This window comes from Amblyraja radiata, chromosome 17 (genome assembly GCF_010909765.2).
Source record: "Amblyraja radiata isolate CabotCenter1 chromosome 17, sAmbRad1.1.pri, whole genome shotgun sequence".
Lineage (NCBI taxonomy): Eukaryota > Metazoa > Chordata > Chondrichthyes > Rajiformes > Rajidae > Amblyraja > Amblyraja radiata.
Window position 1 is genome coordinate 9,516,749 of NC_045972.1, and position 22,239 is coordinate 9,538,987.

Below are 22,239 nucleotides of genomic sequence, written 5' to 3' on the forward strand. Positions count from 1 at the left end.
AGTAAGTGACTCTTGGAGGTTTTCTTCTTCAATTCGTCAACTTCACAATTTATAACTTGATTAAAACCCACCTTGCTCATGTGTCAGGATTATCCAGGAGTATGAACAGAGAATCAATTTCTGATAATACCATTTCACTCCTCTACCAGACTGTTGCAATATCAGCGAAGTGGTTTATACTTACCTGATTGTTGTTAATACTCAAGTCATACCCAAACCCAAATGTCTTTAAGAAAGAAACCCTCGGTTTTATCCCCCCCCCCCCCCCCCCCATCCCATCCAGTCTATACATTCAAATATAATGGGCTCTTAATTGCCTGCGCAAGTTGTCTTAGTTGTATCAAAGTATAATCCATTCTTGTGGCTCAAAAAGGTTTCCCATTAGCACATTCTCAGGCCGTATCCTTACCCCTAGTTTGGAATTTAGCCTGAAAAATAGAAAGTGTATATCAAAATATTTTCTTTTTAAAGTTATGAATGATGTAATTTGACGGCTGATGTTCCAGAACAAACCATTTCATTTTTTAAGGGATGGATTATTCCCAAGAAATTAATCGTGTCAGACCTGAATGTATCTTGAAACCATCCTACAATAACTCAAGGTAGATTCAATGGTGACCCATCTCATGTGAAATGTTTTAAAAGACGCGGTACCCGCAGGTTGCCTGAACTCTCTTGAGACAGTCGGTTCTCCCAGCCACCCCTCCCTATGACGAGGGTTAGTGGAGACGGGCAGCAGGGGACGGCGCCGAGCTCCGAGGGTTACATTGTAACGGTGTTTGTTTTCTTTCAGCAAATAGATCCTCCGACACAGTGGGCAACATGAAATGGATGTTTAAAGAAGACCATTCATTAGGTGAGTTCTATCGATGGCCGCCCATACTTGTGTCGATGCGAATGAATTTCTTCTGCGTTTGACGTGCTCGGGGCCTTACACTGACCTGCGCAGTTTGCATATTGTTTTGTTTTTCCACGGTGTGTTTAAATTGTTGCGTTTGATTCAAGGGATGTATCGGGAAATCGTACTCCCGATATTTCCGTGTTGCGCATTTCACGTTAAAACATGTGCTATGCAGTAGATTTCTATATTTAGATTGTTGGATGCTGTTATTTATGTGTTCATCTCCGTATTCGCTTGCCCGGCCCTTTTCTTAATTTCAACAACCCTCTGACTTATTTCATCATAACATAAATGGCATGTAACCAGCGATTGTACTTAGACCTCTACATATAAACTAGCATTTATATTGCGACCTTCGACCAGTAAGAATGTTGCAAAAGGGTGAAAATACCTTATTATCTTTTTGAAACATTATTACTGGATGGAAGGTCGCTATATAAATGGGAGTCTTTTTTGTACAACAGTCCGATAGTTGAACGCAGTAAGGTTCGCTAACCACAAAATAAAAGTCTAATTCTTGCCTTTAATTGGGGATAAATGTTGACAAGGAGAAAGTTCCTATAGGTTGCCCCTTAGGATTCAGAATAACTTGCTTGCGCTTGTTTTGGGGGTTCTCAGAAGTATAATACTGACTGAATTCACAAAAGGCCATAAATGGAACAGGTGTTGTTTGGGACAAGGATAGTGAAGCATGTTCTACATTCTTTTGGCTGTTTGCACTGAGGTCTTTTCATGCTCCTATTGTGGTGATTCCAGGCCTTCAGTGACCTGCTGTATTACCTTCCTGCATGTTGAGTGATCAAAGGCCTGGAATTCCCGTGAATGGCTGAGGACGTCACACTTTTTCAAGGAAATTTTGAGATCAACCTTGATGCATTCTCGCTATCTTCTGGAAACCTCTTGCCCAGATGGAGTTTGGAGTAGATTTCGAGTTTCAGGAACCTGATGTTTTGCTGACAAAATTTCACCTAATGGAGCTAGCTGATTATGGCCAAGAATAGTGATGGTACCACTCGCCACATCTTCCCATGTCTGCCTTCCGCAAAGACCGCTCCCTCCGCAACTCCCTTGTCAATTCTTCCCTTCCCTCCCGTACCACCCCCTCCCCGGGCACTTTCCGTTGCAACCGCAAGAAATGCAACACCTGTCCCTTCACCTCTCCCCTCGACTCCATTCAAGGACCCAAGCAGTCGTTCCAGGTGCGACAAAGGTTCACCTGTATCTCCTCCAACCTCATCTACTGCATCCGCTGCTCTAGATGTCAGCTGATTTACATCAGTGAGACTAAGCGGAGGTTGGGCGATCGTTTCGCCGAACACCTCCGCTCAGTCCGCAATAACCTACCTTAACTCCCGGTGGCTCAGCACTTCAACTCCCCCTCCCATTCCCAATCCGACCTCTCTGTCCTGGGTCTCCTCCATTGCCAGAGTGAGCAACACCGGAAATTGGAGGAACAGCACCTCATATTCCGCCTGGGTTGCTTGCGTCCGGATGGCATGAACATTGAATTCTCCCAATTTTGCTAGCCCTTGCTGTCTCCTCCCCTTCCTTAACCCTCGAGCTGTCTCCTCCCATCCCCCCGCCCTCGGGCTCCTCCTCCTCCCTTTTTCCTTCCTTCTCCCCCCCCCCACCCCCCATCAGTCTGAAGAAGGGTTTCGGCCCGAAACGTCGCCTATTTCCTTCGCTCCATAGATGCTGCTGCACCCGCTGAGTTTCTCCAGTATTTTTGTGTACCTACTGATGGAGATGTTGCTCTGGGAGAGGATGCTTTGTCTATTCTGCTAATGTATTTGAAGAACCTTGCAGTAAACACCCTTACTCTCACAATGTTCTGCTTTTCAATCAATACTGGCTTACAGTTAATTAGGGCATGAATTCAACTTAATTCGCCAATTCCTATCCACTACGACAACTGTGGCTGATGTACTCAGTAAAATTACATTAGATGCAGTCTCAGTGGTCGATTTAATGTTAAATTGCTGATAACTCGTATTACTATTCTTGCAACTTCCATCTCTATTCTTCTCTTCCACTGCTACTGAAACTTCTGCATGTCTTCACCACCATAAGAACCAATTTCTCTAGTAGTTCCCCAGCGAGCAAACACATTGTCATATTCTAGCCACGTTGTGCACTAATGTTTTGTAGTTTTCCCCATTCCTAACATTTTGAAAATGTCTGCTTTCTGTGGTGCTTTTGCCCTTGACTGCAGTCTGCTCTAGAGCTATAAATCTGTATGTGTGTCAATAATAAAGCTATTTAAAACCTCAAGAAGCTCAGCAAGAGAGGCAGCATTTGATGCTGACCCACTTCCCACACTTCTCCCCCCCAGACAGAGTGTATCTCTTGTCCTGGCTTTCCATACACCAGCATGTGCAATCAATGGACCTTCAACATATTTACTGCCATCTTTAATATGATGCTTTTAAAGTGCCCTCCATAATGTTTGGGACAAAGACCCATCATTTATTTATTTGCCTCTTGTCGTCCACAATTTGAGATTTGTAATAGAAAAAAAATCACATGTGGTTAAAGTGCACATTGTCAGAGTTTAATAAAGGCCATTTTTATACATTTTGGTTTCACCATGTAGAAATTACAGCAGTGTTTATACGTAGTCCCCCCATTTCAGGGCACCATAATGTTTGGGACACAGCAATGTCATGTAAATGAAAGTAGTCATGTTTAGTATTTTGTTGCATATCCTTTGCATGCAATGACTGCTTGAAGTCTGTAATTCATGGACATCACCAGTTGCTGGGTGTCTTCTCTGGTGATGCTCTGCCAGACCTGTATTGCAGCCATCTTTAGCTTATGTTTGTTTTGGGGGCTAGTCCCCTTCAGTTTTCTCTGCAGCATATAAAAGGCATGCTCAATTGAGTTCAGATCGGGTGATTGACTTGGCCACTCAAGAATTGACCATTTTTTAACTTTGAAAAATTCCTTTGTTGCTTTAGCAGTATGTTTGGGATCATTGTCTTGCTGTAGAATGAACCGCCGGCCAATGAGTTTTGAGCCTTTTGTTTGAACTTGAGCAGATAGAATGTATCTATACACTTCAGAATTCATTATGCTGCTACCACCGGCAGTTGTATCATCAATGAAGATAAGTGATCTGATACCTTCAGCAGCCATACATGCCCAGGCCATAACACCCCCACCACCGTGTTTCACGGATGAGGTGGTATGCTTTGGATCTTGGGCAGTTCCTTCTCTCCTCCATACTTTGCTCTTGCCATCACTCTGATATGTGTTAATTTACGTCTGTCCACGACCTTATTCAAGGACTGTGGTTGCTCTTTTAAGTACTTCTTGGCAAACTGTTACCTGACCATCATATTTTTGCGGTCTCTCCAACTTCTTTGGTGCTTTTAAAAAAAAGACTAAGCCCTATTTCCTTTGTTTCACAGTCTTGCTAGATCCTTGGTTTTCTAGCAGATTTCTTGTGTTTTTCAGTAAAACAGGTGCAAAATATTTGATCTAATGTTTTTGTAATTTCCTTGTACCCTATAATAAATTCTTGCATTCTGTCTTTAAGGAACCAACATATGACGTGTATAGTTTTTTTCCCGTTTAGATACCTACATAAGCTTGATTGTTATGGTTTGTCCTCCAACTTGCTGTACTGCTTTCAGTGCTGAGGGTTTATTCACGTCTACGTTGGGGAAATTAGTTGTAGATTGGGTGATTTCTTTGCAAAACACCTCCATTCAGTCTACAAGGTGACCTTGTGCTTCCAGTTACTTGTCACTTTAATTCTCAAGACCTCTCTCACTTTAATCTTTGTCTTTAGCTGTTTACACTGTTCCAAAGAAGCACAACATGAGTATTTCATCTTCTGACTACACCCACTGCAGCCTTCAGGCCTCAACCAAGAATTCAATTCAGATAACCAGCCTTCCCAGTTTGCATCCAAAATGACCAATTCTGATGAATAGTCCTTAAACTTTCTTCTCCTTATAAATGCTGCCTGACCTTAGGATAAACCTGGCGAGGTTGTTAACTTGTTGAATTAATTGATGGAAAGGTACAACATGGAAACAGGTCCTTTGGTGGTTCTGCTGTCTTTCCAGCACACTTTAATTTTTGATTTCTAGCCACTGCAGTGTTTTGTATCTCATGGTTGCAATATTGTGTTGTTTTACTCTCTCTCCTGTTCTCATTGATTTTTCATCATTTGTCTCTTCATCTCTGGCCTTTGTCTAACCATCTGCCAATCCAAAACCCCCCTACCAGTATCAGACTTTGTCCCGCTCCCACCCTATTCCAACTTTCTCTCCTCCCCCCCACCCCCACCACTCCAGTCAGCCTGAAGAAGGGTCCTATCCATGTCGCCTATGCAGGTTCTCCAGAGATCCTGCCTGACGAATACAGTTACTCTAACACTTTGTGTCTTTTTTTCCTCATTGATTTTTGTCAGTTTCCTTCGGACAGATCATCCACAATTAGCATGGCTTTGTTACCATGCCTCAGATGGCACCGTTTGGAGAAAAGTCAATGAGTTTCTGACGGGCTTCACCCAATTACTTTGACTTCTCTCCAATCTCTCAATTCCGCCAATGCAATTCAGAACAAACTTTCTAAATTTTTCCCAGATCTGAAAAAAGAGACAAACGTTAAACTTTAGTTAAAGTTAGACACAAAATGCTGGAGTAACTCAGCGAGACAAGCGGCATCGCTGGAGAGAAGGAATGGGTAACGTTTTGGGTCGAGACCCTTTTTCAGACTTTTTCAGTCTGAAGGCTGAAGTCTGAAGAGACTGGAGAAGTCTGAAGAAGGGTCTCGACCTGAAACGTTACCCATTCCTTCTCTCAGAGATGCTGCTTGTCCCGCTGAGTTACTCCAGCATTTTGTGTTTACCTTCAATTTAAACCAGCATCTGCAGTTCTTTCCTACACATTCAACTTTTGTTTCTTTCTCCACAGATGGTGCCTGAGCTGCCAGCATTTCGGTTTTTACTAAAAGTATCACCTACTGCTGTAATAAATTACATGTGACATTATTCAGATACATTTAATACATAATCACCTGTGGCTTTTAATTTTGATATGGTTATTTACGTTGACTTTGTATCAAGAACATGTTGCAGTTATTGGAGCAGAGAAAATAAAATCTTAATACGTAACCTGCATGATGCAACAAGTTACATTATCTAGCACACAGCCTTGTATAGAGTCATAGAGTTACAGAGTGACACAGTGTGGAAACAGGCCCTTCAGCCCAATTCGTCCACACTGGCTAACAATGTCCCAGCTACCCTAGTTCTACTGCCAGCGCTTGGTCCATAACCCTCCAAACCAGTCCAATCCATGTACCTGTCCATCTGTTTCTTAAACAATGGGATAATTCCAGCCTCAACTACCTCTTCTGGCAGCTTGTTCCATACACCCACCACCCTCTGTGTGCAAAGGTTACCCCTAGGATTCCTATTAAATCTTTTCCCCTTCACCTTGAACCTACGTTCTCTGGTCCTCGATTCCCCTACTCTGTGTAAAAGACTCTGTGCATTATCCGATCTATTCCTCTCATGATTTTGTGTACCTCTATAAGATCTCCCCTCATCCTCCCATGCTCCATGGAATTGAGACCCAGCCTACTTAACCTCCCCCTATAGCTTACACCCTCTAGTCCTGGCAACATCCTCGTAAATCTTTTCTTTACTCTTTCAAGCTTGACAATATCTTTCCTATAACATGGTGCCCAGAACAGAACACAATATTTTAAATGCGGTCTCACCAACTTCTTATACATGACCTCCAAACTTATATATTCAATACTCTTTGACTGATGAAGGATGAAGTGGCAAAAGCCTTTTTGACTACCTTATCTACCTGCGACTCAACCTTCAAAGAACCATCATGCATATGTACTCCTAGATCCCTCTGTTCGACAACACTACCCAGAGGCCTACCATTTCCTGTGTAGGTCCTGCCCTTTTTTGACATCCCAAAATGCAACACCTCACACTTCTCTTTATTAAATTCCATCAACCATTCCTCCGCCCATCTGGCCAATCGATCTAGATCCTGCTACAATCATTCACAACCTTCTTCACTATCTGCAAATCCACTAACTTTTGTATCATCAGCAAACTTGCTAATCTTGCCCTGTATGTTCTCATCCAAATCATTGATGTAGATGACAAACAGTAAAGGGTCCAGCACCAAACCCTGTGGCACACCACTAGTCACAGGCCTCCAGTCTGTGAAGCAACCTTCCACCATTACCCTCTGCTTCCTTTCATGGAGCCAATTTGCTATCCATTCAGCTATCTCTCCTTGGATCTAACCTTCCAGAGCAGCCTACCATGCGGCACCATGTCGAACACCTTACTAAAGTCCATGTACACAACATCTACAGCTCTGCCCTCATCAACCCTTCTGCTCACGTCTTCAAAAAAGATTTGTGAGACACGACCTCCCACGTACAAAACCATACTGACTGTCCCTAATCACCCCTTGCCCATCCAAATGCCTGTATATCCTATTCCTCAGAATACTCTCCTAATACAGATGTTAAGCTCACCGGCCCATAGTTCCCAGCATTTTCCCTGCAGCCCTTCTTGAAAAGAGCCACAACATTTTCCACCCTCCAATCCTCTGGCACCTCTCACGTAATTAAGGATGACTATAAGTTTCAACAGGACTCCCGCAATTTCCTCTCTAATTTCCCGCAATGTCCTCGGATATATCTGATCAGGCCCTGGAGATTTGTCTACCTTCATACATGACAGTACCTTCAGTACTTTCTCGATAGTAACCCTGACTGCTCTCATTACACTTCCAGTGACTACTCCACTTTCCTCCGTCCTACTATCTTTCTCCTCAGTAAATTCAGAGGAGAAATACTAATTGAGGACCTTGCCCATCTCCTGGGGCTCCACACAGAGGTGTCCGCTTTTATTCCTAGGTCCTAGTTACCCTTTTCCCCCTTATGTATTTATAAAATATTTTGATATTCCTTAATACTAGCCCCCAGAGCTATCTCCTGAACCCTTTTTGCCCTTCTGATTTCCTTTTTTTAGTTTGCTCCTTGGTTCCCGAAACTCCTCCAGAGATGCACTTGATCCTAGCTGCCTATACCTGTCCCATGCATCCTTCTTGTTTTGACTATTGTCTCAATTTCCCTCATCATCCATGCTTCCTTACCTGCTTTGCCCTTCACTCTAACGGGGACGTACATATCCTGAGCTCTCTTCAATACACTTTTAAAAACATCCCACTTAGCCGATGTTTCCCTCAAATAACCTGCTCCAGTCAACTTGAGCTAGATCTTCTCTCATACCCTCAAAGGTGGCCTTACCCCAGTTGAGCATTTTAACACATGGCCTTTTATATGCTGAAGAGAAAACTGAAGGGGACTAACCCCGCAAATCAAGCATAAGCTAAAGATGGCTGCAATACAGGCCCGGCAGAGCATCACCACAAAAGTCACCCAGCAACAGGGGAAGTCCATGAATCACAGAATTCAAGCAGTCATTACATACAAAGGATATGCAACAAAACACTAAACATGACTACTTTCATTTACGTGACATTGCTGTGTATCACACATTATAGTGCCCTGAAATGGTGGGGGGGGGGGGGGACTAATAATAAATACTGCTGTAATTTCTACATGGTGAAACCAAAAGGTATAAAAATGGCCTTTATTAAAATCTGACAATGTGCACTTTAACCACATGTGATTTTTTTCTATTACATATCTCAAATTGTGGAGTACAGAGGCAAATAAATAAATGATGGGTCTTTGTCCCAAACATTATGGCGGGGGACTGTAAATCAGTGTATGTACATAATCTTATTATCCTTGTAATAGTTGATTGGGGATTTTTCATTGACCTGCGCTAATAATTAATTGCATTTTAGCAGAGTACAAAAATGAACGTGAAAAATGAATGAGGACTAAGATTAAATATTTTAAAACCTGATTCAGTACTGTGTACATTATTCTAAAAATGACTGGACTTCAACCATATTTTTATGTAGTTGAGGCTCTGCATAATTTCCTAAAAATGCTAAATTAACTCTCTTCCACTTATTCACTTTGGTAATGAGTGTTTATGTAGTAGTCAAAAGCAAAATCCAGCAGATGCTGAAAATCAGAAATATAAACAGCAAATACTGCAAGCAGGTAGACAAAACGTTGCCTATTTCCTTCGCTCCATAGATGCTGCTGCACCCGCTGAGTTTCTCCAGCATTTTTGTCTACCTTTGATTTTCCAGCATCTGCAGTTCCTTCTTAAATACTGCAAGCACTTGGGTTGGTCAATATTTCTGGAGAGAGAGAAAAGCAGTTAATGTTTCAGGTCAATAATCGTACATCAAACTAGAAAATAATCTATGTAAAGTAAATTATTCAGTATGCCTTGCATTAAGTGCTTCCACAAAGTGAAAATAAAGGTCTGCAAACCCTTCACTAAACCCAATAGAAAGCGACTGAGGATTGCGGCAGCAGTACTCTGACATCTGGTCATGTATTTGAAACTTATGTCAAGACTCTTCAGCGTCATTTCAATTCATGCAATCAATAATGGCATCATCCTTCGATTGTACGTTCATGTAATGTGACTTATAAAGAGCCTGCCTATTCTGTTCCTCTGGTACTTTGTTGAAGAGCTGATCAGTTTGCAGGATCAGACACATACGGAAGGAAAATTAATGTATTTCTTCTCTATGGCTTTTCTGTACATATAGCTGCAACGTCCTCCAGCCCTACAGCTATCCAAGTGCACTTGCAATTACATATGTTCTAATTTATTCAGCTCTTTTAGTTGACTGGCTCCTAAGGTGTAGAATACACGCTGTCTATCTACCTCTTTTAAAACACACCTTAAGTTTGGCTCTTTGTTTAAGGCACAAAAATGCATCACTGCTGCATTTGAGATTTCGTATTGGTTCAAGTCATTCACTGAATCCAGGTTGTTAGAAATCTGACATCAAGTAATGTGAAATCCTTTACAATTGAGATTCATTGGCAGCAATCTTGCAATGAGTTTGAATACCAATTGGTATCAAGCTATTGTATGATGGCAACATTTGTTTGATGTTCTGATTGCTAATTTTCACGTTGATAACAAACCTTGCCTCAGTCCAGCAAAAAACTTACGCTAGATGATAGACATCATATATTTAAAATTCCCTGTTAACACTAATGGAATTTTATATGATACTAGTGGTTGTTTGACTAGTATCATATGTCATGAATCCAGTGTCAAAATTAATGAAGCAAAACATGCTTTCTGTAAATTAATAAAACCCATATATGCTGTAAAAGACCGAAGTAATCAAGTCTAGCATCTTCCATTTGAACTGAGAAAGAGATAAACCAATTTTAGTTTTCAGTAGGTGGGGAAAAGATGGGAGAAGAAAACGAGACCAAATGAGTAAAAGCACAGTTAGAATAACATGATGATTCTTTGATAGACACAAAGCTGGAGTAACTCAGTGGGTCAGACAGCATCTCTGGAGAAAAGGTCTGAAGGAGGGTCTCGACCCGAAACGTCCCCTGTTCCTTTTCTCCAGAGATGCTGTCTGACCTACTGAGTTATTCCAGCTTTTTGTGTCTATCTTCGGTTTAAACCAGCAACTGCAGTTCCTTCGTACACATAATGGTTCTTTGCTTGTGCAACATGTTGTCAATAGGAAGTCTGAGGAAGATGCTCAGCTTTCTGTACAGAAAAAAAATCAAAAACAAAAGAAAGATGTTTTGGAGGCAGAACTGGCCAGTTCTGATACAAACTCAAAGGAAAGAACAAGTTAATTGACGTTGAAGAATTCACCATTGAGACCTGAATGGTGCAATGTATCCAGATAGAAGATAAGATGATGTTCCTCCTTGTAATAATGGAGGAGGCCACAGGCAGTAAGCACAGAGTGAGAGTGGGATGCTGAATACAATGGCAGGATACCAGAAACAAGAGAGCATTCCTGTAACCTGAAAGCAGATGTTCTGCAAAGAAATTAGCCAATATATGGAGTGAAATGGATAGCTAACGTTTTACGTCGGGATCTTTCCCAACCTGAAACCTCATCTGTCCATTTCCCTGCACAAATGCTGAGTTCACCACCTTTTTTTTTGCTCAAGATTCTAGCATCTGCAGTTTCATGTGCCTCCAATTACCCAATCCATGAATGATCTTTCCAATACAGAGGAGGACACATTGTGAACACTGAATGTGGTACACCAGATTTAAAAAAGTACAAATGACCATTTCAGTCCCTGCATGGTAGAAAGGGAAGAGGTGAAAGAACAAGTGTGCCGTCTCGGGGAAGTGCCATAAGACGGGGAGTGGAAGGATAAGGATGGAAGAGCAGAAAAGAGTTAGGAAGGGAGTGATCTTTTCGAAATAATGAGAATGGGAGGGGAATAGGTGAAGCAATCCTGTTGGAGCTGATGCAGAGTGTAACGAATGATCCATTAATTATGGAAGTTGTTCGTTGCAAAGATCAGGGACCCCAGTGCTGATGCAGGGTCTCATCCCCTTTCCTCCACAGTTTCCTTAACCGTCTTCCAGCAGTTTATTTTTCTCCAATTTCATCAACTGATGGCTCTTGTATCTACAATCATGAGGTAGTCTGTTCTTGGTAGTCCAGGAGAGAGGGGGCAAAAAAGAAAGTTGGGGAAAATGATTGAGATGTGGTCAAGACATCTGTCTACTGTCTTAGAGGGGAATCAATGATTCAGGATGACATTTCAGAGGCATCTATGCAGAATGTCTCATCATTGGTGTAAAGGTAATAGATTCAGGAACTGAGGGATTGCAACTGAGTCTTTGCTGGAGGTAGAATGAGGGTAGTATAATTAAGATAGTTAACGGAATCTGTGGATCTACAGACCACAGTCTATGAGGAGAGGTGACACAACATCCTCCCCAATAATTCTCAGCACTAGTGCAACACAAGGATGCATTCTCAGCCCCTTATTATATTCCTTATACACTTCCAGTTCTTACTCCATTTAGAGGTTTACAGATGACACCACTTTGAAGTGGGTGTGATCCTGAACAATGATGAGAACAGGAAGGTGATGGAGAACTTAGTAAAATGGTGTCAAGACAATAACCTCTCCCTCAATTTCAGCAAGATGAAGGAGCTAGTTATTGACTTCAGGAAACAAAGTGATGTTCACACCACAGTCAGCATCAATGGTGCTGAAATGAAGATGGTCAAGAGCTTCAAGTTCCTCACTGAAAATATCACAAAAAATTTGTCCTGGACCAACCACATTGAAGCTATGGTTAAGAAAGCACACCAATGCTTTTACACTCAGAAGAGTGAGTCAGTTTGGCATGTCTCCACTGACTCTTATCAACCTTTACAGGTGTACTGCTGAAAGCATCCTATCAGGAGGCACCACAGCTTGGTGTAGCAACAAGACCACAAGAAAATGCAAGGTGTTTTGGTTACAGCCCAATCCATCATGCAAACTATCTCCACCCCACTAATCGACCCTATCTATACTTCATGCTACCTCGGGGAGGGAGCCAACATAAGGCCATTTTTCATTCCCTGTTGTTCTCTCTTCTCTCCTCTTCCATCAGGGGGTAAGGATTTGTCATTGTTTCAGGTTGAGATCCACTGAGATCCTCCAATAACCAGCTTTTTCTCCAGATTCCAACATCTGTGGACTTTTAAATAAATCCACTGGATTTATCAAACTTGATTTTCCTTATGTAAGTTTGTGACAATGCATGGAAAATTGACAGGTTGCTAAGTGATAATTTTTGTCAAAAACTATTGCTGGTTCATAAAATTTAATTTTAACTCTTGGAAAAACATGGGTGTACATATGCAGAGTTAGTTTAACAAAGTTTTTTTGAACATTTTCTGTTATCTCATGTTCTCTGAAATGCAGGTCTTTCCAAGTTTGATTTAAATCCAGTTGATATTTTATGTTTATATTTATTCGTCGATTGTCACATGCACAAGTGCATGACGGACACTCTGGGTGACTGCATGAGTATTCTTCAGTTGTTGTTCAAAGGGCTTTGCTGATTTATGGCATGCTCAAGCGGGTTTCAGATCCTCTGAAGTGTGCACGATTAAATCAATGGGTTAAAGCACGTCTCTGCTCAAAAGCCAAATAAACGTTGTATTATTTGTAGTCAATAATGTGAATGCTTCTTCAATGTTGAATGCAAAACCCAAAGCACTGTTTTGTAACGCTGACTTGCTGTGCAAGTTTACTTTGCGACCTCTTTCCAGAAAGAAAATAAATGCTATTTTTCTAATATATTTTATACCCACGCCTTACAAAGATGAATGATGCATGAACTATGATTAACATCTTCGAACAAGTTGACCGAATGTAGAGGTCAGGTTATGATCAGAACAACATGTGCACATGATAGCTCAGCTGATTAACTGAGAGGGAGAGAGAGGCATTTACTCTTTCATTCACTCAAAACACTGGTAGAATTCTCTGCTACAAATATCTGTATGGTTTATTGGGTTTGAACATCAGTACACTTAATCATAATTGATTTGGGGAATTTAGAGAAGCAAAATTATCAATAATCATTTATCTAGTAAAATATATATATTTTTGACCATTGGCAATTGAGAGAAGTCAACCGCAAGTCTTAAACAACTGTTTTTCACCTCCACCCTAGCCCTTAATATTTAGGGTAGGAATGTGATTGCATCCCTGGATTGTGGAAAGATACATGGTCTGTTTTTCCTAACCCTATTCATGATTTCTGCTGTAAGGTCGCTTGGACATTGAAAGAGGATGTCACTCACAGGATAATTGTTTTGAATCTCAAACGGTGAATTACCACTTGGACATGGTTCTGTAGATGAGCTACAATGTTACCCTAGCCTAACAAATAGGACAATGCTTTTAGAGGAAAAAGTGGAATCATCTGTGAGCAGAACTATATGATTAGATACATTTTTCTTTCCATTAATGGTGACTTTTTTCTTTACAGAACACAGATGTGTCGAATCTGCCAAAATTAGAGCTAAATATCCAGATAGAGTACCAGTAAGTATCATTCAAGTAAAATGAAATAAAGATGATCATTTTTGTAATTTTCACAAAGAAAAAATGGAACTTGATTGAATTTACTTTTTCCTGGGTTTGTGTTTTGATGTAATTTTTTATAGTGTGTAGAATTTACACCGAGTCTTATAAAGAAAATGTATTTGAAAAAGTAAACTTTAAAAGTGGTGTTTTGATAACATGGGGGAATAGTGTTGGTAAGGTGGGCTGAATGACCAGCTACTGAAAACTTCTGAGAACTTGAAACAAATTCAAATAGTTATCGATTTGCTGCTTCAAGATGATATTTGATTTGAACTTGGATTAAATATCACCTTTTGCGTTAAAAGTGGCCGCAAGGTAGATAAAGAAGGTAATAAAGAAGGTACATTGAATGCTATTGTTCATTAGGTAGTACATTGAATATATGAGCAGGGATGTTATGGCACAACCTTTTAAAACATTGGTAAGACTACATCTGGAAGGTTGGGTGCAGTTTTGATCTCCACGGCAAAGAAAGGATGTAATTACAGAGGAGATTCACTAGGATGTTGCCTGGGCTGGAGTGATTGGACAGGCTGGGCTTTCCAAGGATTGGAGAAGGCTCAAGGGGCTTCTGACAAATTATAAGGGGTTAGAAGCATAGACAGAAGTAAACCTTTTCACGTAGCGGTGGTGTCCATAATCGGAGCACACGGGGTTTAAGTAACAAGAGGTTTAGTGTGCACTGCCCTCCATAATGTTTGGGACAAAGACTCATCATTTATTTATTTGCCTCTGTACTCCACAATTTGAGATTTGTAATAGAAAAAAATCACATGTGGTTAAAGTGCACCTTGTCAGATTTTAATAAAGGCCATTTTTATACCTTTTGGTTTCACCATGTAGAAATTATAGCAGTGTTTATACATAGTCCCCTCATTTCAGGGCACCATAATGTTTGGGACACAGCAATGTCATGTAAATGAAAGTAGTTATGTTTAGTATTTTGTTGCATATCCTTTGCATGCAATGACTGCTTGAATTCTGCGATTCATGGACATCACCAGTTGCTGGGTGTCATCTCTGGTGATGCTCTGCCAGGCCTGTGTTGCAGTCATCTTTAGCTTATTCTTGTTTTGGGGGCTAGTCCCCTTCAGTTTTCTCTTCAACATATAAATGTCATGCTCAATTGGGTTCAGATCAGGTGATTGACTTGGCCACCAAAGAATTTACCATTTTGTAGCTTTGAAAAACTCCTTTGTTGCTTAAGCAGTTTGTTTGAGATCATTGATCTGAAGAAGGGTTTCGGCCCGAAACGTCGCCTATTTCCTTCGCTCCATAGATGCTGCTGCACCCGCTGAGTTTCCCCAGCAATTTTGTGTACCTGTTTGAGATCATTGTCTTGCTGTAGAATGAACCGTCGGCCAATGAGTTTTGAGGCATTTGTTTGAACTTGAGCAGGATGTGTCTATACAGTTCAGAATTCATTATGCTACTATCATCAGCAGTCGTATCATCAATGAAGATAAGTGAGCCAGTACCTTCAGCAGCCATACATGCCCAGGCCATAACACCCCCACCACCATGTTTCACAGATGAGGTGGTATGCTTTGGATCTTGGGCAGTTCCTTCTCTCCTCCATACTTTGCTCTTAGCATCAGTCTGATATAAGTTAACCTTCGTCTCATCTGTCCACAAGACCTTTTTCCAGAACTGTGGTTGCTCTTTTAAGTACGTCTTGGTAAACTGAAACTGGCAATCCTATTTTTGCGGCTAACCAGTGGTTTGCGTCTTGAAGTGTAGCCTCTGTATTTCTGCTCATGAGGTCTTCTGCAGACAGTGGTCATTGACAAATCCACACCTGACTCCTGAAGAGTGTTTCTGATCTGTCAGACAAGTGTTTGGGGATGTATCTTTATTATAGAGAGAATTCTTCTGTCATCAGCTGTGGAGGTCTTCCTTGGCCTGCCAGTCCCTTTGTGATTAGTAAGCTCACCAATGCTCTCTTTCCTCTTAACGATGTTCCAAACAGTTGATTTTGGTAAGCCTAAGGTTTGCCTGATGTTTCTAACAGTTTTATTCTTGTTTCTCAGTCTCATAATGGCTTCTTTGACTTTCATTGGCGCAACTTTGATCCTCATGTTGATAAACAGCAATAAAAGTTTCCAAAGGTGATGGAAAGACTGGAGAAAAGACTAGGTGCTGAGAGCTCTCTTATACTTGTATTAAGGAGGCAATTAAACACACCTGAGCAATTACAAGCACCTGTGAAGCCATGTGTCCCAAGCATGGTGCCCTGAAATGGGGGGGGGCTATGTATAAACACAGCTGTAATTTCTACATGGTGAGACCAAAACGAATTAAAAATTGGCCTTTATTAAAATCTGACAATGTGCACTTTAATCACATGTGATTTCTTTCTATTACATATCTCAAATTGTGGAGTACAGAGGCAAATAAATAAATCATGGGCCTTTGTCCCAAACATTATGGAGGGCACTGTATAAGGAATAATTTGTTCATCCAGAAGGTTGTTGGAAACAGGGATTCTCACTACGTTTAAGAAGTATTTAGATGAGCACTCAAATTGCCCATGAGCATAGAGGCTATGTACCGAGTGCTGGTAAATGGATGATGCACAATATGAGTACTTGATGGTCAACATGGAACTGGCAGGCCAAAGGGCCACTGAGAAGATACCACATATTGATAGTGTAGGAAGGAACTGCAGATGTTGGTTTAAACCGAAGATAGACACAAAAAGCTGGAGTAATTCAGCGGGACAAGCAGCATCTCTGGAGAGAGGAATGGGTGACGTTTCAGGTCGAGACCGTTCTTCAGACTGGTTCGACCGCTGAGTTACTCCAGCTTTTTGTGTCTACCTTCACATTGATAGTCCAGCTCTAACCGATTTCAGTCATCATGGTCCCACTGCTGGTGAATATTTAATGTCACAGTTGTTTCTGTGCGGTATGATCTCTTCAGTTTAAATTAAAAATGATAAATAAAGAACAGGGAGTTGAGTCTTCAAAAAGCAGAATATTATAGCATATAAACCTGGATCCAGGCTGAGGTTCTCTCAGATGTGGATAAATTTAGCCACTCGACGGCGAGGCAAATTGTTGCACCTGTGAGAAATGATACTAGTGTTATTCCCAGCTCTGGGTCTCTGGACAGTTGATTGAAGCGAATGTCTTTTCTGTCTACCTGTATATTTGGTAATATTGTTTAAATTGCTCTCATCTAATAAGTAGGGGAATTTGCTGGAAGCACATACAAAAGAACCATTATAGTTAGCACTTGTTGCAGGAAGTATGAATATGTATACACATGGGTATAGTTTATTTTAATTTTATTAAAATAAGCAGTTTATTTATAGCTAGAAGAATTTTAAGTAAACCCAAAGTCAACTATTTGATACTTTGCATAAACTCTATAATTTTGAATAGTTTGCATGTAAATAAGTCTGAAGAAGGGTCTCGACCCAAAACGTCACCCATTCCTTCTCTCCAGAGATGCTGCCTGTCCTGCCTGAGTTACTCCAGCTTTCTGTGTCTATAAGTTTATTTTGAAATTGGAAAGAGGATGTTGAACATTTTCTCAAAATTGAATTATTGTTCTGAAAACCACAGTGATGTAAGTTGTATGACAGAGTACCAATAACAATGAAAGCAAATGATGTAAACATTTAACACATCAACAGTATCCACATTGGAGAGAAAGACAAGGTTAACATTTCAAACTGTGTATTTGAGTATTTCATTCAGCAGGAGCCACAGAGCTTTCCAGTAAGATCGGGAAACCTGAAATATCAGGCAAGAGAAATCTTTAGTGATGTTGCACTGAATTTTCACTTTAATGCGCAATTGGTGAAAGTATACAGGTGCACAACCTTTTATCCGAAAGCCTTGGGACCAGACACTTGTCGGATTTCGGAATTTTTCGGATTTCCGAATGGAAGATTTTTAGCGTAGGTAGGTAGCGCGGGCGGCTTGAAAAGTCTGGAGCAGCTGCCTCCTCCCCGGAGACCGGGGAATCATTGCATAAATGTTAGTCAGTTAGTTTGGAGGGATTTTATGTGGTGGGGGGGGGGGGGGAAGGGGGAAACTTTAATTCTTAGTCCCCTACCTGGTCGGAGAGGCGGGGAGCGGGCAATGCCTTACCGGGTCGCCGTGCAGTAAGCTACGGAGTGCTGTGGCCGCCGACACACAACATCGCGGAGCTGGGGGCTGCGGGCGTCCAGCCGCGGTTGGAGCTCCGACCCCGACAACTCTACCCCTGGCTGCGCGGCGCTCCAAATCCAGCGCGGCCCACGGCCGGACGCCCGCAGCCTCAGCGCCGCGATGTTGGGAGTCGGCGGCGTCGCAGCGCTGGGATACCAGCGGGGAGCGGGCAATGCCTTACCAGGTCGCCGTGCGGTAAGCTCCGGAGCGCTGTGGCCGCCGACACACAACATGTCGGCGGCCACAGCGGTGCTGGGGCTGCGGGCGTCCGGCCGCGGGCCGCGCTTGATTTGGAGCGCCGCGCAGCCAGGGGTAGAGTTGCCGGGGTCGGAGCTACAACCGGCACCGCCCGCGGCCGGACGCCCGCAGCCCCAGCTGGGAGTCGGCGGCCACAGCGCTCCGGAGCTTACTGCACGGCGACCCGGTAAGGCATTGACCGCTCCCCGCCTCTCCGACCAGGTAGGGGACTAAGAATTAAAGTTTCCCCCTTCACATAAAAGCCCTCCAAACTAACTGACTAACATTTAAGCAATGATTTACAGATGTTTAAGTGTCTCCCCGGTCTCCGGGGAGGAGGCAGCCGCTACAGTAGTACAGACCTGGGTTGACCGTGGGTCGTTTCGGGTCCAGTTTGGCGCCAAACGCGAGCTTTGGTGTGCAGACGACATCCTGGAAAAAATGGCCGGTTTTCGGAGTTTTTCGGTTTCCGGAACTCCGGATAAAAGGTTGTGCACCTGTACTTGGCTTTATTCCCATGCTCACTTTGAAATACATGTGTTCAGAGCTTGCACAGTATATTACCTGTCAAGGCATGAGGCAATCAGCTCAGATTTCTGGTACCCTCCATTCCCTGAATCCTATACTTGGCATCACTCCTTGGAATTATTGGTCCCAGGTTCAGTAAGAACTTGTATCCCTTTTCCACGACCTATCCACCATCCCTTCGGTTTTCCTCCAGTGACAATATCCTCCACAATGATGGGTCAGGTCCAACACATTTCAGTCACCTTCATCCCATTGCAACTGCATATTGTATATCAATGCATCAACTTACTACTTACCATCCAACCAAAATAAGGCATCTTAGTTATTAGTACTGAGCCAGTTGCGTACAAAAAAGCATGAAACTGATTGTTCCTGACAGGATCTCAATTCTCCACTTGGGTCTCATGACCAAGCCCCAACTTTGCCAACCTGGGTCTCTGGTTATCTTCCACTACCATAGTAACAGTTAGCTCTTGTGTCTGCTGCTAGGACCCTGGATGCCACTGGACCCATTATTTATTTTCCTTCCACACCTGTAGCAGGTTATCTCCCAATGTATTACTGTTGACACCGTGGATCTTAGTAAAGTCAGTTAACTTTCCCCTTTATAGTTGTTACTTAGTGCGCTGACAAAATAATATTTGATTCCAGCCTCTATGTTTTTTTCATAATCATCAATTATGTAGATTCAGTCCTTCTTCAATTAACTCTTTATCTCTTTGTTTATATTATCTAAACGTTCTCAGGCGCCACAGACCATTAACCACCTTGGTGTGTGGTCACCTCCACGTGTCAGTTACAACTAAAAGCACTGTCTATTCTGCGACTGTTGTTTTAAGTGACTGAAAGAATATGCCAATGTGTGAGAGTTGGTATAAACTGGAATTGTTTTGTGGTTCCATTAGGTGATAGTGGAGAAAGTATCTGGCTCACAAATAGTGGATATAGACAAGAGAAAGTACCTGGTGCCGTCTGATATTACGGTGGCACAGTTCATGTGGATCATTAGGAAGCGAATCCAGCTGCCATCTGAGAAAGCCATCTTCCTTTTTGTAGATAAGACAGTCCCTCAGTCCAGGTAAGTTATTTAATTACTTTCAAATGCTTGACTCACAGCCGATTGTGAGAAATCTGCACGTTCAAAAAAATCAATTTATCAAAGAGGGAATGTAATATGTTAAATTAAATCATGTTTACTCGAAAGTAGAAGTCTTAGTTATATTATGAATTGATCGAGTGTGCAAATAGGTTTATAATTGAAGCTATAATCAACACTGAAATGTGGGCTTTTGCATTGTTGCAGAATGAGCAAGCCCCACAATGAGCAATAGTAAAAATAATGCAGAAGGAGTGTAATCTTTATCATGTGTTCGAGATATTACACACACCCTTTTTGAATTCTACATGTACCATGATATATCCTCATTTGGTGATATTCTTCAATGCAGATATATGTTTTCATGCAGGCTTTCATGCATTTTAGACAGGTAAAGGTTTGGACAGGTTTGGAGGGATTCACAGACTATTGCAGCTGGGACATGTTGGCTAGTGTGGGCGAGTTGTGCCGAAGGGTCTGTTTCCACGCTGTGTGACTCTATGGCTGTTTGTATATAATCTCTTCAAGCACACTGTATTTTCTATATTGGGTTAAAGAACCTGGAGTACTAGATCACAACACAGTAGTCATGGGTCTAAAATCTTGCACAACATGTTCTGAAATTGAAATCAACTCTTCCCTTCATTTCTGAGCTAGCATATGAGGAAAGAAATAACTGCTCAATTGAGTTGGCTCACCAATGACCTTGAGAAAATCCATCATCCCTGGTTGGTCTGCTTTCCTCTTTTAGATCTCTTCAGTCTCTTGCTACTTATTGTTGCCATTTGATATAATCATGCAATTGAGTCCACCATTTTTGCATAATTTGGATTTGGAAATTAACACATTTTTTCAACAGATAGCAGCATAGATTAGTTGATTAATTTTGGTATAATGTACGAGAATTAATCCAGAACCAATATGAATTACTGTAGTCTCTTCATTGAAAATAAAGTTCTGCATTTCGCTGGCTCTGTTAAAAGCAAGAGGAACCAGAGAATGAATATGCCTTTATAATAAATATTATTTCCTCCCACATCCCAAAGACGTATGGTTTGTAGGTTAATTGGCCTCTGCAAAAAAATCATCCCTAATGTTTAGGGAGTGGATGAGAAAGTGGGATAACTTAGAACTAGTGTGAACAGGTGATCGATGGTGGATGTGGACTCAGTGGGCTGAAAGTACTGTTTCCATGTTGTTTCAATTTGATTCCTAACGAAGACCAACTCCAATCTAAATCTGTTTATTTCCAATTCTGTAAAATTGTTAATCTTCATCTCTACCTACCTCTATCCCTTTGTTGCTGAAAGCCTGCTCTCTCATTACGGCCAACTACAACTGCAACTTTCTCTTTATTGACTCCCAGCCTCCACCTTCCACAAATTGCAGCCACATATTTTTTATCCTGCATTAAAATTTTCCCTTGCCAATGTTTAGAGGCAAAACTTAGGAGGCATCTCTCTACACCCCTCTCGCTTGTAAAAAAAAAAGCTCACATTCTGCAATGAAAATTATGCCCAGGGTGGAACAGCTAATTTCTTTCTGTCTCTGAAGCATGTTTTCATTTTTGGCTCTAAAACTTCTTGATGTTACTTTAAATACAAATGCATTAGACAAGTATATGTTAATCATTAGCTCATTGTTCAACCTTGGACAGTGAGTGTAATAATAGAGTAATGTTTGTTTCTCCCAATAGTTTGACCATGGGCCAACTGTACGAGAAGGAAAAAGATGAAGATGGGTTTTTGTATGTGGCTTATAGTGGAGAGAACACATTTGGCTTCTGAACATCTGCTTCAGCTCACCCACCAATCATGCTCACCCAATGGAAAGCGTACTTTTACTGTAGATACATTATCTTTTTGGACAATGTGTGTGTGGAACATTAACTATTATGAATACATTTAATACTTACATATTCAGTTTATGTTTAAATTATATGAAATTAGTTTTCTTTGCAGTTAAATATTGTGATGTGTCTGCTGTTTGAGATTTTTAATGAGTTGAGATCTGTATTTAAGTTGTGTAAATATGGAATAAGGTGGCTGGAACAACCTAACCAATAATAAACACATCAGAATTTACAAATGTCTATGTTTTATTTATTTATTTAAAGCCTTAAGTATTGTAAATTATACAAATATTATACCAAAACTCAGCAGCTCCGGGTGCATTAATAGAAAGACAAACGGGTCCCAAGACCCTTCATTAAATTTCCATAGAATTAAGATTATTAAGTAAGGTCTCGGGATCTTAATAGGACAACCGAGCAGCTGAAAAAAAGATTT

At 41.4% G+C, this 22,239-nt stretch overlaps 1 protein-coding gene across 1 annotated transcript; it reads left to right on the forward strand.

Annotated features, from left to right (window-relative positions):
• Positions 1-687: 687 nt before the first annotated feature.
• On the forward strand, positions 688-22,035 carry gabarapl2 (GABA type A receptor associated protein like 2). Its single transcript, XM_033035723.1, has 4 exons — positions 688-856; positions 13,833-13,888; positions 19,761-19,933; positions 21,648-22,035. The coding sequence occupies exons 1-4, from the start codon at positions 823-825 to the stop codon at positions 21,736-21,738; spliced, it is 354 nt and encodes a 117-aa protein (XP_032891614.1). The 5' UTR covers positions 688-822; the 3' UTR covers positions 21,739-22,035.
• The last annotated feature ends 204 nt before the right edge of the window (positions 22,036-22,239 follow it).

Bases quoted from the DNA above. Each gene is read 5' to 3' on its own strand.
- gabarapl2 (XM_033035723.1), top strand. From the start codon at position 823: ATGAAATGGATGTTTAAAGAAGACCATTCATTAG. The intron at 857-13,832 runs GTGAGTTCTATC...TTTTCTTTACAG, and splicing joins TAAAGAAGACCATTCATTAG to AACACAGATGTGTCGAATCT. The intron at 13,889-19,760 runs GTAAGTATCATT...TGGTTCCATTAG, and splicing joins AATATCCAGATAGAGTACCA to GTGATAGTGGAGAAAGTATC.